Raw genomic sequence first — 17555 nt, 5'->3', positions numbered from 1 at the left:
AGTTTAGTATTGTTAATTATTAACAAATTAAAAAACAAATTTTTAACAAACTAGTTTTTCTTTTTTTAATTGGGAATGAGATTGCCAAAAAAAATTTGGAAATTTTTTTTAATTTTTTTTATTAAAAAATTGATTGGTGACATGGCAAGCCAAAAAAATACATGTGGCTGTAACGTGACACTGTCACGTCATCATCTTTTAACCCATGTGGAGGGCAAGGATTAAAAACATTGAGTGATGAAATTCAGGGACTAAAAAGTATAAAAACAAATTTCAAGAAGTAAAACGAAAATTTTGTGAAAATATAAGAACTAAAAATATATTTAACTTTTTTTTTTATATCATTGACGCATGTTTTATTATAGTTGAAGTTTTAAATTATTAAAAAAAAAAAAAAAACCCTAAAACAAACTGCAATTAAAGCCGTCGTTTCGTTTCATTCAACAAAATTCAAAACACGCAGACGCTAATTTGTGAAAAGAACAGAAAAATTGATTCTTTCTTCTTAAAGAAACAAGCTGTGGTGTTCGTTTCGTTGGGTCGCTCAAAGACCAAAGAAATTGGTATGCTCGATCTATGCTGGAAATCTATTATGTTTGCTACGGTAATATTCAATCTTCTGCTTCATAAAATCAAAACACTTTTTTTCTATTTTGATGAAAACCCATTTTTGAACATTCAATCGTCTGCTTATAAAAGGTATAACTTTACCCATTTTTCTCATTCTTGATCATTCAAGAACATTCAATCTTCTGCTTGAGAAAAAAAAAACCTTAATCGTTCAAAAATGGGTTTTATGACAAGATCATGTTTACGATTGATGATACTGATTTTTTAATTCATGATATTTCAAAAAAATTCAATCTTCTGCTTCAAAACCCAAAACTTTAATTGACCAAACGTGTTCTGTCCCAATAACGACGATGGGTTGTCGATTTTTTCATTCTTGAGTATTCAAGAACTTTCAATAGTCTGCTTCGAAAAATAATTTTTGTAAGAGATTAAATGTCACTGAATGTGAAAGCTAGTTGTTGTCGTAATCGGTGTCCGTTTTTCTATTAAAAAAATTATGAATTCTTATTCATAACAATGCATCAATGGATATATATTCTGATTTCATGACCCTTGGTCCCTAAATTCAATTCTGCAATAGCAATTAAAAGTGATTTTGCAATATGAACTTAATGACCCTTGTTCCTAATGTTTTATAAGTTTTGTATGGGATGAATGCTCAATGACATTTGAGGAAAATGCATTATGAATGCTTTCTTGATGCCCCAAAAGTGTTGGATAAATTACTTAATGACTCTAATCTGTGAATGTGAAAAGGCTAGTTGTTGCCTTAATTGGTACTCAAGCAATTGTCCCTATCGGTGGTCTCTTTTCTATTAAAAAAAATTATGAATTTTTATTCATAATAATGCATGAATGGATATATATATATATATATATATATTATGCTTTGATGACCCTTAGTCCCTAAATTCAATTCTGGTGTTGCAATTAAAAGTGATTTTGCATTATGAACTTAATGACCCTTGTCCCTGATGTTTCATAAATTTTATAATGGATGGATCCCTCAATGAACTTTGAGGAAAATGCATTATGAAAGCAAAGTAATGTAAAAGTTGGATGGTGGCTTTCAAAGCAAAGTAATTTTAATATGAAATTTATTCAAAATGTGGATGGATAGACTTTGTTCCATGATTTTTGTAAGTGTGGCCCAAAAATGCTGGATGATGCCTTAATGTGAAAGCTGGTTTTGACCCTTGTCCCTAAATGCTATTATCTATTGTGCTTTGATGGACCCTTAGTCCCTAAATGCAATTTTGCAACTACAATATGAAGTGATTTTGAAAATGCAAAAGAAAGTGTTTCCTTGTGTTTGATTGGTCCACTGATAAGGGTTTCAAAGGATTTCTCTAAGGAAGAAACGAGTCAACTGAAACATAGTACAAAGAAACCAACTCTTTGGAGTCGTCTATGATATTTATATTGCATTGCATCTCATACACTGTCAATCTGCATTATTATGCAGAACCTGATCCAGCATTGAAAATTGGATGTTGCCAGATTTCGCCTATTATATATACCCCATAATTACAAGGTGAGTAGCTATCCTGTATCAGTTTTTACTTTTATGGTAGGCAAAGTTCACTTAAATATAAATTCGTGTTACGGTTTTATATATGGGCTGTAAGCGCTATGTGTTTTTAGTGGCTGTTACAGTATGTTAGTTTTAAATACTTGTTTTTTGTTGAGGAATTGAGTGCAAACTATTTGATATGTGCATTCAGAATTCTGTTGGAGGACATTCTGAATTTACTGGTCAGCACTTCAACCCAAAGATGAAAAATAAAATTGTCGGTTGGTTACTTTCCTTCATCCCCACAACTTGCATGTACTTTGCATGAGCTGTTTTCTTTAGCCTAAATCCTACTACATAATCTTTTCTGCCAAATTTCTCATTGATGTATTAGATTAGTTTGATAAACTTGGACTTGTTTGGATTGACTTATTGGAGCTTATCTACTAACATAAGTTTTGTGCGGCTGTTAATTTAAAAATATGTGCATAGATCCACCTTGACGCCGGTAGCATCCGGTGGCCTTTCCAAAGAGCTCACTCATGACAGCACGTGCAGGAACACCCTTACTGAGTGCATGAACATGATCCCTATAGGTGCTGACGACAGCGTCTTGTTTCTTAAGAAGCTTAATGAATCCAGTTGGGACAGCTTCTTGGTCATTGTACAAGTGAACAAAACCAAACATTTTGCCTCTGTAATACATTTGGGCACACATGTTTTCAACAACCCTATGAACAGAAAAACTCATTCTTTCTTCTTAAAGAAACAAGCTGTGGTGTTCGTTGGGTCGCTCAAAGATCAAAGAAATTGGTATGCTCGATCTATGCCGGAAATCTATTCTGTTTGCTACGGTAATATTCAATCTTCTGCTTCATAAAATCAAAACACCTTTTTTCTATTTTGATGAAAATGAGGGTATAAAACCCTAAATCAAAAACCCCATTTTTGAACATTCAATCGTCTACTTATAAAAGGTATAACTTTACCCATTTTTCTCATTCTTGATCATTCAAGAACATTCAATCTTCTGCTTGAGAAAAAAAAAACCTTAATCGTTCAAAAATGGGTTTTATGACAAGATCATGTTTACGATTGATGATACTGATTTTTTAATTCATGATATTTCAAAAACATTCAATCTTCTGCTTCAAAACACAAAACTTTAATTGGCGAAACGTGTTCTGTCCCAATAACAACGATGGGTTGTCTATTTTTTCATTTTTGAGTATTCAAAAACAATTTTTGTAAGAGATTAAATGTCACTGAATGTGAAACCTAGTTGTTGTCGTAATCGGTGTCCGTTTTTCTATTAAAAAAATTATGAATTCTTATTCATAACAATGCATCAATGGATATATATTCTGATTTCATGACCCTTGGTCCCTAAATTCAATTCTGCAATAGCAATTAAAAGTGATTTTGCAATATGAACTTAATGACCCTTGTTCCTAATGTTTTATAAGTTTTGTATGGGATGAATGCTCAATGACATTTGAGGAAAATGCATTATGAATGCTTTCTTGATGCCCCAAAAATGTTGGATAAATTACTTAATGACTCTAGTCCGTGGATGTGAAAAGGCTAGTTGTTGCCTTAATTGGTACTCAAGCAATTGTCCCTATCGGTGTTCTCTTTTCTATTAAAAAAAATTATGAATTTTTATTCATAATAATGCATGCATGAATGGATATATATATTATGCTTTGATGACCCTTAGTCCCTAAATTCAATTATGGTAATGCAATTAAAAGTGATTTTGCATTATCAACTTAATGACCCTTGTCCCTAATGTTTCATAAGTTTTATAATGGATGGATCCCTCAATGAACTTTGAGGAAAATGCATTATGAATTCTTTATTCATAATGTAAAAGTTGGATGGTGTCTTTCAAAGCAAAGTAATTTTAATATGAAATTTATTCTAAATGTGGATGGATAGACTTTGTTCCATGATTTTTGTAAGTGTGGCCCAAAAATGCTGGATGATGCCTTAATGTGAAAGCTGGTTTTGACCGTAGTCCCTAAATGCTATTATCTATTGTGCTTTGATGGACCCTTAGTCCCTAAATGCAATTTTGCAACTACATTATGAAGTGATTTTGAAAATGCAAAAGAAAGTGTTTCCTTGTGTTTGATTGGTCCACTGATAAGGGTTTCAAAGGATTTGTCTAAGGAAGAAACGAGTCAACTGAAGCATAGTACAAAGAAACCAACTCTTTGGAGTTGTCTATGATATTTATACTGCATTGCATCTCATACACTGATCATCTGCATTATTATGCAGAACCTGATCCAGCATTGAAAATAGGATGTTGCCAGATTTCTCCTATTATACCCCATAATCACAAGGTGAGTAGCTATCCTGTATCAGTTTTTACTTTTATGGTAGGCAAAGTTCACTTAAATATAAATTTAAGTTACGGTTTTATATATGGGCTGTAAGCGCTATGTGTTTTTAGTGGCTGTTACAGTGTTACAGTTACAGTATGTTAGTTTTAAATACTTGGGGTGCGTTTGTTTCCCAGATTGTAAATTCTTTCCCAGGAAATTTATTCCCATGATTATGATGGAAGACATTTTAATCCCTGGCATTTGTAATAAAAATGTTTGGTTAGTATTTTAACTCCCAGAATTTTTTCCCTTTTATTTTAATTTTTCATAAATATTTAATCAAGTAAAATACCTTTGCATCACATGTGGCAAAATGTTATTGATTCCCTAACAGCACTAGAAAATAACGTGCATCAAGTAGTGGAGTGTATAGCAGTTATACATATAAAACTGATTGGAATAATTTGTTCCGGTGCTTTTAACAGGGGAATAAAATTCCAGCCTTTAAGGGAATAAAAGTTTCCCAGTAATAAAAATTTCCTGGGAATAATTATGTTTTACCTTATAACAAACATAGTTACTTTTAATTCCCAACTTAAATTCCCAGGAATATACTTTTAGTCTCCGAAACAAACACCCCCTTGTTTTTTGTTGAGGAATTAAGTGAAAACTATTTGATATGTGCGTTCAAAATTCTGTTGTAGGACATTCTGAATTTACCGGTCAGCACTTCAACCCAAAGATGAAAAATAAAATTGTCGGTTGGTTACTTTACTTCATCCCCACAGCTTGCCTGTAGTTTGCATAAGCTGTTTTCTTTAGCCTAAATCCTACTACATAATCTTTACTGCTAAATTTCTCATTGATGGATTAGATTAGTTTGATAAACTTGGACTTGTTTGGATCGACTTATTTGAGCTTATCTACTAACATAAGTTTTGTGTGGTTGTTAATATGGGAGAACTTATGAAAACAACTTTGGACAATTTTCATAAGGTTTTTTTGCCAAGCTCTCCAATATAGCTTATAAAAATAGTCTGTAGCATATATGAAAATAATTTATCTTTGTTTTATCATTTGCTATTAAAATAGCTTGTGTAAGCTTATATATAAGCTCTTATTATGATTGGCGTTTGTGCTATAAGTTGCAAACTTGCAATGGCATCTACAAATTTTTATATGTTTTGCAATTCAATAAGGCATGAGATGATGGGCAGATGCACAGGGAATTTGCAATGAAGGCAGCTGCCCACCCCAAAGTTGCAATTGTGATCCTGTAATCATTACCTTCATTACGAGTTGTCGCGATTTTTCTACATTTCATGATGCTTTTCGCCAGTGTGCCTAACTTTGGTTGAAGACTAGGGAGATGCTTGGCTTCCTCCTTGGTTTCATCTCAGAACCTGATCAGTCTGTAGTGCCAAAGGATGTTTTGAAGGCTGCACGTGAGAAGGTTAGTTTGCATAAATAGGTCACCGGTCACGCAATCACCTTTGGTTCTGCTAATATTTTGGAAACACTACTGTTGATCAGATAAACAGTTTTATCTCAATTTTATCTTGATTCATTCATTGATCTTTCATTTTTTGGTTACATGTCAGCGATATAGATATAAATGCTTGGCCCTTCATCTTTAGTTTAAGTTTATAGGGAAGTTGGTATTGGTCCTTGGCATGCTATTAGAGCCTTTATGATGATATGGTTTGGAGTTCACTCCTTGCAGCACTCTTCCTAATCAAAATTTATGCACAAAATTAGTCAGGTTTATTTCCATCAGATATTGAAAAAATCTTTGGGATTTCACCTAATAACTTGAGATTTGAATCAATACTATGAATAAAAACATATTTATTACAAAATTCCGCTTCAACAAAAAATGCACTTTTTTGTGGCTTCGTTTCTGGCGATGTCTAAATCATGGCTGCCTGATTGGAAACTATTGGTGTGATATCAATGGAGATTTGATTAGAATATTGAGTAGGCATCGGACTTATTGCATATCAAAAGCAGTACATTATCAATATATGTCAGGAATCATAAAGTTAAAATAATGAATTCATTCACATTTTCAATAGCAATATTGTAAGCATTTCTAGGTATCCACGCTTTAAAGAAACACTGCTATCCTGTATTTCATGTTACAATTACTTGATTTGCTTATTAATTCAAAACAAACATTTTCATATGGTAGGGGTTAAATCATATTAATTTTTAGCTTGAGTACACATTTTATTATTGATCATTGTTTGACTTTATCTATAAAGTAAAGTAAAATTCTAGCTTTGCTTTGCTTTGGTTTCAGGTTCATGATCATTGTTCTTGCAATTGGAATTGAAGAGTTGCCACCTCAAGATGTTGTTGATGCAAGCAAAAAAGTATAACATATTTTCATCTCATTAAAATCATGATATTTTTACCTACAATATATCAATATTGGAGCTTCATCTCTTCCATTGACAAATATACTTTTACCTTTTTCGTATTTCTGTTTTGAATTTCAAGCACTTTCATTTCATTTTTATTTTTTTTTGAAACAGACTGTTGTCATCGCATTCATTATACATTCACTATCAGCCCTCATTATGTTTTTTTTATTAAAATATTATTATCCTCTATCATTGTTGATTGTTCAATATTGATTGATTATACTCTGTTGGTTATTGTAGGTGAAAGATTTAATTAATATTGCAATTACTGGAATGACAGAGGTTAAAAGCATGGTGAAGTGCAGATTTTTGGCACCGCAAGGAGACTAGTGGTGAGGGAAATCACTTTTTGAGCACAATTCTTATTTATAGATGCTTTTCGTTTTTGTAATAGTTGATCTAGGATGAGTTTCTTGTTGATTTTCCTTACTTATCACAGAAAAATACAAACATAAGTATGAAAGAATAAAAAAGATAAAGGCGATGCATTATCAAATTGGACTTGAAGTTTGTAGACAAAGAAAACAATTTGAAATCTTGTAAAATTAAAATCTTAGGAATTTTGCTTTTTATAGTACACGCTACAGTATATATAGTTATATACTCTGATATGATAATTTAGAATTAGATTAGTGTTTAGTTTTTCTTGCAAATCCCTATTCCAACTTCCAAGTGCTAACTCATCGCCCATTTGACGAAGGCTCCACTTCCACAAATTCATTTGGAAAACCAATGTTCCTTCTATTGTCCAGGTCTTTTGTTTCGACTGTAGATGTATTAGAATTAACACAAATAACTAGTTAAAGAAACACATGGTTCAATATCCTTGATTCTTAGCCTATTTTTACCAACTCTCTTTGAGTTCCTACTTAGGATTAGTAGATAGAATCATAAGTTCTATAATTGAAAAAAATATGCATTGTAATTCATATATTGTAAAGTTTCAAGTTTTAGAAACACTCGCACAAGAAATGTTAGTAATTGTATTTGTTCCATGCTATGAAATCCACAGGTTTCTGTTGAAAATCTTATCACGAAACAAACAGAACAAGAGGTTGAGGTTCGAGGTCCTCCTGTTTCAAAAGCATTTGATCAAGAAGGAAATCCAACTAAGGTTTCATTGTGGTTTATATTTTTCTTATTATATCCTAAATTGTGGTTCAAGAATGCTGCCTTAATTTAGCTTTCTTATGTCGGGCTGCTGAGGGTTTTCCAAGTAAATATTCTGTTCCACTGGACTTGGTATACATAAAGGTTGATGGTTAGTATCCAGAGCCAAATTGTTTCATGGGTTTGGATGTTTTTAGTTTTTACCCTACTCATCAAATCAAACAATTATTTTTTTATTGTTGGTTTTCATTGTACACTACTGACAACACAAGAAGAGTTGAGTAAATAACTAAGGTAAAATCCTGAAATGTCACTTCCAATGCAACTGGTTACAAGGAAAATACTCATCGGACCATATTTTCATCTTATATAGGATGTTTTGTCTTCCTGTTTTATACTTTTTCTACCTGATACAGAATTCTTTATTGAAGAAAACATGGATGAGTTGTATTACCAGCCACTAGTTGATCCTTTAGATTTTTTTTTTACCTTACGAGTTGCTGATTTGTAAAATGTGAACTTATTGCTTTTAGAAATTCTTGAGCTTTTTAACTTGAGCTTCAAGAACTGTAATTCAATTTGTGTAACTCGTCAATTTTCATGTGAATATGCTGCTATACCACAAGCCAACTCAATATAATAGGTACTTTAATGTGATTTCTTGATATTGCAAGGAAAACAAAATATGTAATACGCTCGTATAAAAGAGTCTTCAAGACATGCATCGGAGGTTTCTATTCTTTATTTTTGAAATCTAGCCATTTTAAGCTTGTTTTTATGTTCTTGGTAGTGTTATTTGGAAAACATAAGTACCATATTTTGGTGTGGTATTTGTTTCTTAAAGGTAATTTTTTCTACTCGTCAGGTTTTATTTGAAGATTTGCCTGCTACTATTGCTAAAATTTCATTTCCAAAGACAATGCTTTGGAATTCTAAGTTGCCTGCTACTCGTGTTGAAAACATGGTTACTAAGCTAAGTTGCCTCCTGGATATCAATGAAGATACACAACAAACTATCCAAGAAGCTGCCTCACTTGCCATGTTTGACCTTGCCACATCAGTTGTCACTGAATTTACTGCACTTTAAGGAGTAATGGGGCGTCACTATGCCCTTCAAGTTGGATACTCTGAGCAGGTTGTTCAATTTGCCATGTCTGACGTTGCCATATCAGTTTTCATGCCCCTTGCAGTTGTAGTACTGCATCTTATTTGGTTACTAACAACTTATTATCTTGCAATTTTTTTCTTCTTTTTCTTGTCACTTTAAATCTTGCAGATCACCGGGGCCTTGTTTGAGATCACACTTCCTAGATTTTCTGGGGACATAGTTCCTAAAAGCGACGCCGGTATAGTTTTGGCAATTGCTGATAAGTAAATCTGGTTCCTTAATATGAATATTTTCCTGCTTATTCTAATCAATGTAGTCAGGTTCTCGCACTGGACTTAGGTTCTTGTGATCTTACAAACTCGTCAAGGCCAAACGAGCTTATAACTTGTTCCAGTTCGTTTTTGGACGAGTTGTCTCTATCGGTGTCTTCTGAAGCAACTGCAACATGGTTTTGATCCTAAGAGCTCGTCAAGAAGCAATTGTTTCTATCGGTGTCTTCTTTTCTATTCAAAAAAATTATGAATTTTTATTCATAACAATGCATGAATGGATATATATATATATATATATATATATATATATATATATATATATATATATATATATATATATATTCTGATTTGATGACCCTTAGTCCCTAAGTTCAATTCTGCAACTTCAATTAAAAGTGATTTTGCATTATGAACTTAATGACCCTTGTCCCTAATGTTTCATAAGTTTTGTAAGGGATGAATGCTTCAATGACCTTTATAGAAAAAGCATTATGAATGCTTTCTTGATGCCCCAAAAATGCTGGATAAATTACTTAATGACTCCCCTAAATGTGAAAAAGCTAGTTGTTGCCTTAATTGCTACTCAAGCAATTGTCCCTTAGTCCCTAAATTCAATTCTTCAATTGCAATTAAAAGTGATTTTGCAATATGAACTTAATGACCCTTGTTTCTAATGTTTTATAAGTTTTGTATGGGATGAATGCTTCAATGACATTTGAGGAAATTGCATTATGAATGCTTTCTTGATGCCCCAAAAATGTTGGATAAATTACTTAATGACTCTAGTCTGCGAATGTGAAAAGGTTAGTTGTTGCCTTAATTGGTACTCAAGCAATTGTCTATCGGTGTCCTCTTTTCTATTAAAAAAATTATGAATTTTTATTCATAATAATGCATGAATGGATATATATTCTGCTTTGATGACCCTTAGACCCTAAATTCAATTCTGCAAATGCAATTAAAAGTGATTTTGCATTATGAACTTAATGACCCTTGTCCCTAATGTTTCATATGTTTTGTAAGGGATGGATCCCTCAATGACCTTTGAGGAAAATGCATTATGGATTCTTTATTCATAATGGAAAAGTTGGATGGTGGCTTTCAAAACAAAATAATATCATTCAAAATGTGGATGGATAGACTCTGTTCCATGATTTTTGTAAGGGCGCCCCAGAAATGCTGGATGATACCTTAATGTGAAAGCTGGTTGTTGACCCTAGTCCCTAAATGCTATTATCTATGGTGCTTTGATGGACCCTTAGTCCCTAAATGCAATTTTACAACTACAGTATGAAGTGATTTTGCAAATGCAATAGAAAGTGTTTCCTTGTCTTTGATTGGCCCATTGATAAGGGTTTCAAAGAAATTCTCTAAGGAAGAAACGAATCAACTGAAGCAAAGTACAAAGAAACCAACTCTTTGGAGTTCTCTATGATATTTATACTATATTGCATCTCTTATACTGATCATCTGTATTATTCAAATGCAGAACCTGATCCAACATTGAAAATAGTTTGTCGCCAGATTTTGCCTGTTATAGCCCATAATATCAATTTTTACTTTTACGGTTTTATATATAAAGTTAACAATAATCGTCAATTTTATTTGATGCAGATGTCACCTTACTTTTCACATGGGATGTAAGTGCTATGTTATTTTAGTGGCTGTTACAGTTACAATATGTTAGTTTTAAATACTTGTTTTTTGTTTGAGGAATTGAGTGCAAGCTATTTGATGTGTGCATTCAGAGTTCTGTTGGAGGACATTCTGAATTTACTGGTCAGTACTTCAACCCAAATATGAAGTAAGAAAATTGTCAACATGCTTGCTTGTACTTTATTCTAACATTCATGATACATATCACATTATGTTAGGATGTCTGATGGGGTGCATGGGGTGCTCCTACTTCACAAGTAACTCTAACTTAATAATATCATTTTAGGCAATGGATGAAAAGAAATATATTTATGAGCTTAATGACCCTTTTCCCTAATGTTTCATAAGTTTTGTAAGGGATGAATGCTTCAATGACCTTTGAGGAAAATGCATTATGAATGCTTACTTGATGCCCAAAAAATGTTGGATAAATTACTTAATGAGTCTAGTCCCTGACTTTGAAAAAGCTAGTTGTTGCCTTAATTGCTACTCAAGCAATTGTCTCTATCGGTATCCTCTTTTCTATTAAAAAAAAGAATTTTTATTCATAATAATGCGTGAATGGATATATATTCTGCTTTGATGACCCTCAGTCCCTAAGTTCAATTCTGCAACTGCAATTAAAAGTGATTTTCCATTATGAGCTTAATGACCGTTGTCCCTAATGTTTCATAAGTTTTGTAAGGGATGAATGCTTCAATGACCTTTGAGGAAAATGCATTATGAATGCTTACTTGATGCCCAAAAAATGTTGGATAAATTACTTAATGAGTCTAGTCCCTGACTTTGAAAAAGCTAGTTGTTGCCTTAATTGCTACTCAAGCAATTGTCTCTATCGGTGTCCTCTTTTCTATTAAAAAAAAAAAAGAATTTTTATTCATAATAATGCATGAATGGATATATATTCTGCTTTGATGACCCTTAGTCCCTAAGTTCAATTCTGCAACTGCAATTAAAAGTGATTTTGCATTACGAAATTAATTATCCTTGTCCCTAATGTTTCTTAAGTTTTTTAAGAGATAGATGCTTCAATGACCTTTGAGGAAAATGCATTATGAATTCTTTATTCATAATAGAAAAGTTGGATGGTGGCTTTCATAGCAAAGCAATTTTAATGTGATTTTTTTTTTTTTTCAAAATGTGGATGGTATAGTCTTTTTATGACCCTAATTGTGAAAGTTTCACTAGTGGTATGGTATGCTTTAATGTGGATGTTGTTTATAGTCTTTTTATGACCCTATATGTGGATGAGCTCACTAACTCCAAATTTGATATTAAGATGGATATACTTTGTTCCATGATTTTTGTATGGGATTGCCTTAATGTGAAAGCTATAGTTGTTGCCTTAAATGAAATTTTAATATAAAATTTCATTCATAATATAAGGCATGGATGTTATCTTTTGTGCTTTGATGACCCTAGTCCCTAAATGTAATTTTAAAGCATGCTGATGTGGTAAAGGCAAGGTTGATGGTTCAGGTGTTGATGTGGCTTGATGCACAAATCAGATCAACTTTCTATCCTAAATTTTAAAATGAAAAGTCTGATCAAGAGGTATATGATTCTTGTTTCAATTTTTTATGTTTGATTTCACGAGTGGAGGTTATTATTCAATCTTATGCTTGATAAAAACAAAATAACCTTACTAATTGAGCAAAAGGTGTTTTTTTTCGTAAGTCCCTGTTTGGTACCAATATTTTGAGCAAAATAACTTTTTGTTGTGTTTGATGGGCCCACTGATAAGGGTTTCAAGGGAATTCTCTAAGGAAGAAACGAGTCAACTGAAGCAAAGTACATAGAAACCAACTCTTTGGTGTCTAAACTATTTCTTATAATATGGCATTATGATTAATGGAGGTAGTAACTGAAAAAAGGTAGATTATGGAGGTAGTAACTGAGGTTGCATATATGATAAAATTCGATAAAATATGCTGGGTGCTCTCCCATTGGTATAAGATTTGTGCTGATAATTATAAATGTATGTCTTGGTAAAACCGATAAAAGGTAAAACCTTACCCTTTTTTATCATTCTTGATCATTCAATAAGATTCAATATTCTGCTTGATAAATACAAAACCTTTTATTGCTGTGGTACAACATCAGTTTGTAAGATAAATAGTTATATTCTTTATATTGATTTTAATTTCTATGTTTTAGAAATGTTGGAGATTATACTACAAAAGAAGCCAACTTGGATACATTTAATGGACACATATAAAAGGCTTCCTCTTCATTATGCATCAGCTATAGGTTACCTTCAAGGTGTTGTTTATTTACTTGGAATATGTAAATGTTGCACAATTCAAAGGGACAAATATATATGGTCATTTCCCAATTCATCTAGCTTCTCAAGGAGGCCATGTAAAAGTAGTAAAGATGTTGTTAGGATGCTGCCCAGATCCAACAGAAATGTTTGACACTATTCATGAACGTAATATTCTTTACATTAATTGCATCAAACTATGGAAAACTTGAGGTGGTACGTTACATACTACATAGTCGAATTGTTGCACATCATGATATGATATATCAAAAGGATAATAAAGGAAATACACCTTTGCATCTGGCTGCGAAATCATGTCATCCCAAAACCGTTTTTTACTTAATATGGGATCCAAGAGTGGATCTTGATGCTGTTAACAAAAACAACGAAACAGCTCTTGATGTTGTTAATGCAATTTCTCAACTCGGAAATTTGTCTACGAGACAGGCAAGTACTGCAATGATTTTTAACATGTTTATGACTAGAGTTTACTTATACTTCAAGATTGATTATATAATTTCTAATGTATACATTAAGGCATAACCTTTGCTTGGTGTATTTTGCATATACTCCCTCAGTACGTCCTTTTGTATAAGGCACCTGCAAAAGAGTGCGTATAAAAAAGACGGAGGGAGAGCATTAGCGAAACGTCACAATAAGAACATTATCAAAATTTGATCCAATTTTTATATATGATACATAGATGTAATGTTTGCAGCGACTTACACATATTGCACTGAAATCTGCTGGTGCAAAACCAAGTTTTAAAAGATTTTTTGTCGATAATAAATCGAGACAAAGTGACCAAGCTCGCCAAAGTTGAAGCAAAATAATGAGATGGTACCTAGCGCTGAACAATATAAAGAACAAAGTGACTCAAAGTCGAATGAGGGTATTGAAAAAGTTTCCAACAACACTGCACGATACTTTTTTTTGACAGGCTCCGACACACATTATAAAGACAAGGTAGAGACACTCACATTGGTTTCAACTCTTATAATCACAGCATCAGTAGGAGCATGTTTTGCTGTTCCGGGTGAAACAGATGGAAAAGAAAACAACCGATGTCATGCAATGTTCCAATTGTTCATCTTCTTCATCACAATATCATTGTTCAGTTCCATTGGTTCCACTATCATACTCTTTTGGGCAACACTTGGATTAAATCAATTGGTGACTTTCTCTCTCAAAATCGTTATGCATCTTCTTGGAATTGCTCTCATTTCACTAACTTTGGCTTTCATGGCTGGTCTCTACACTGTTATCAGTAAACTTACTTGGTTGGCCAATCTCTTTCTGGTTGTGACTGTGATTCTTGTTGTGCTTGTGATTTTATTGTACATCGTCCTTTTCCTCCCCTCATCGTCAAGTAGCAAGTTCTTCCGATACATTTCCTACTATCCCTTTCTTTTCCTAGCATGGCTCGCAGAGTAAATTTGATCCGATGCAACAGTTGCACGTATATTTGAATATGTATCGTAACTAGGTCGGGTTTCTACATTAAATTCAATATTCCCCTCTTAAATTTATGTTCCTTTTGTGACCAATATAAATAAATACCACTTAATATTATGTATTATACATTGTTTTTACATATCTCCATAAATTAAACTTTGTATTTATGATAATGATGAATACATCAATGAATCAGTATAACAAATATTTTGGACTTGGAAGTTGAAACCATCACACCTGACCCTGGCCTACTTCAAAAGACTACTGTGTCTTTGAAACACTAAAAACCCCAATATTCCAAAAGTTACAATCCCTTAAACAAGGGCAATATGACTGAGATATAGAAAGAGGGAGTGAGATCAGACAATAGGAAAATGATACATGTCATAAATCAGAAGAATAGAACGAAACCAAAGCCAGGTCAGTGGCCAAAGGATACACTAAGCAATATGGCATTGACTTTAATGAGGTATTTGTTCTAGTTGCTAGATGAGACACAAGTAGACCAATTCTTGCAGTGGCAGCTTCAAAAGGGTGGAATGTATATCAACTTGATGTGAAAAGTGTTTTCTTACATGGAGAATTGATTAAGAATGTGTATGTTGACCAACCCCCAGGTTACAAATAGAGAAATGGGAAAAGTGTACAAATTGAAGAAGGCTTTGCATGGTCTTAACTCTTAAGCAGACCCCAAGGGCATGGTACATCAAAATAGAGTCTTATTTTTCAATCAAGAAAAATTTAAAAAATGTCCTCATGAACATACTCTATTTGTGAAGCAAGACAATGAAGGGAATGTGCTAATTGTTAGTCTTTATGTAGATTATTTGATCTTTACTGTTAGTTATGAGATGTTTGAAGAATTTAAAAATTCTATGAAGAGCAAGTTTTCTATAACTTATTTGGGCAAAATGAGGTTCTTTCTTGGAGTGGAAGTAAAGCAACAAAAGAACTTCTTATGAGATTCAATATGGATCAATGCAACAAAGTGTGCAGTCATCGAAAAAACAAGTTATTGTTACTCTATCCACTACTGAAGCATAATTTGTAGCAGCTGCTTCTTGTGCATGCCAAAGTATTTGGCTAAGAAAGTGTACCATTATCCATTGTGACAACAGTTCCTCCATAAAGCTCTCCAAGAACCCAATTATGCATGGCAGATGCAAGCACATTGATGTGAGGTACCATTTTCTCAGAGATTTGACAAAGGAATGAGTGGTAGAACTCAACCACTGCAGCTCACAAGACCATGTAGCTGACATTATGACTAAACCTCTAAAGCTTGAGGTCTTTTGTAATCCTAGGGATAAGCTTAGCGTTTGTGACATTCAGAGTCTAGAATAAATGTTGTTTACTATAAGTTTGTAAACTGATCAAAGTGTTCGGTTTAGGGGAGTGTAAGTTGGGTGTGTTTGTGTTAGGCTTGGTGTGCGCCCATGCTTGTGTGACAAGGTTAGGCTCAGTGCGCGCTATTATAATTGTGTGTGTGCTAGTGATGATGTGTGTTTGTAATTCTTATATAAGGTCATTGCTCAAGTGTGAATAAACTAGAGAATACACTTTGTATCACAACAACATTTCTTCAACATGGTGATCGTAGCTAAGTAAGGGTGAAATTTTATGACAAAACTGGATACTCTTGTGGCAAATATCTACAACGCGAGGTACTTTCCTAAAAGAGACTCTTACATAGCACAACACAACCCCAAATAAAATATATTTAGGCACAAACATAAATGAAAAAAATTAAATGGTAAATAATTTAGTCACATCACTTACTATTAATTAATCATTTTACCTTCTACTTATCATTTTACCTTCTACTTTTTTGAATTCATGTGTGTGCCTAACATGTATTATTTGCAAGGTTGTCAGAACCAGACCGGTCATCGAACCGGCGAACTCACCGGTTCAAGGTTCAATTGGTCGGATCGGGTTCAACCGGGGTCGAACCGTTTTTAATTAAATATATATTTTAATTAATATATGAATAATTGCTCAATATTTCACAATTTCACACATTAAAAAGATAAAATATCACAAGTCAAAATAAAATAAAATTTATAATTCAAACCAAATTAGAAATTATATAATAAACTAAATTTAATAACACAAAATTGCACCATAACATCAATTGACAACATACTGCCTTCAAAAAATCAATTCCTACAATGAAAAACAAGCATTTCCTATTCTTACGAAGTGTTGTTTAGTTTCAGTTTTTTTTTTATTCTTACGAAGCATTTCCTATTCCTACAATGAAAAAAAAAGTTAAAACGACGTCGTTTTGTCATTTTTTTTTATAAAAAAAACTACATAACCGCTTGGACCGTGCCGGTCGGTTCGCCGGTTCAACCCGATTCGAAATTGGTTCACGCGTTTTTTTGCCGGTTGGTTTCTTATCCGGTTTTTGCTCATAACCGAACCGTTTTTATGACCGGTTCACGGTCCGACCGACCGGTCCGATCCAGTTTTGATAACCTTGATTATTTGTGATTATGCCTAACCAAATATTCCTCCTTTCCTAATTTCTTTTTTCATTTATTCCAATCTTGGCAGTAACCCGAGCTATGCTTAGCATAACATTTGGAAGTCACGTCAAGGACTAATGAATGGATGTAGGTGGAAAATAGGAAACGGTATACAAGTTAAGGTTATGAGTGAACCTTGACTTAAAAAAGATAATTTACGGGTACAAGATCAAGATGTGTTTAATATGCTTATACCCACGAATAATTGCATATACCCACGGTAGTTTTACCCATGGCCACATACCGTGAGTAATACCAAGGGAAAAGCCGTGGGTACCGTGAAAGTAAGAAAAAATCTTTGCTACACACAATAGA

At 33.1% G+C, this 17555-nt stretch overlaps 1 protein-coding gene, 1 long non-coding RNA gene and 1 pseudogene across 2 annotated transcripts; all 3 read left to right on the top strand.

Moving 5' to 3' along the window:
* Positions 1-407: 407 nt before the first annotated feature.
* On the top strand, positions 408-4949 carry LOC123922306. Its single transcript, XM_045975034.1, has 5 exons — positions 408-604; positions 2039-2107; positions 2579-2940; positions 4373-4437; positions 4905-4949. The coding sequence occupies exons 2-5, from the start codon at positions 2064-2066 to the stop codon at positions 4947-4949; spliced, it is 516 nt and encodes a 171-aa protein (XP_045830990.1). The 5' UTR covers positions 408-604; positions 2039-2063.
* Positions 4950-5437: 488 nt separating this feature from the next.
* LOC123924636 lies at positions 5438-8400 on the top strand. Its single transcript, XR_006814791.1, has 4 exons — positions 5438-5872; positions 6722-6794; positions 7086-7177; positions 7858-8400. It is a non-coding gene; the product is annotated as an uncharacterized LOC123924636 (long non-coding RNA).
* A 3500-nt stretch (positions 8401-11900) lies between these two features.
* Positions 11901-14688, top strand: LOC123922305 (annotated as a pseudogene).
* Positions 14689-17555: the final 2867 nt, after the last annotated feature.

Source organism: Trifolium pratense, linkage group LG4 (assembly GCF_020283565.1).
Source record: "Trifolium pratense cultivar HEN17-A07 linkage group LG4, ARS_RC_1.1, whole genome shotgun sequence".
NCBI classification, from domain to species: domain Eukaryota; kingdom Viridiplantae; phylum Streptophyta; class Magnoliopsida; order Fabales; family Fabaceae; genus Trifolium; species Trifolium pratense.
This window is presented reverse-complemented; position numbering and strand designations above follow the sequence as displayed.

Coding starts and splice junctions, on each gene's coding strand:
- LOC123922306 (XM_045975034.1), top strand. CDS start 2,064: ATGTTGCCAGATTTCGCCTATTATATATACCCCATAATTACAAG. Junction 2,108..2,578: donor ATATACCCCATAATTACAAG/GTGAGTAGCTAT, acceptor ATATGTGCATAG/ATCCACCTTGACGCCGGTAG. Junction 4,438..4,904: donor TTATACCCCATAATCACAAG/GTGAGTAGCTAT, acceptor TGCTTTTAACAG/GGGAATAAAATTCCAGCCTT.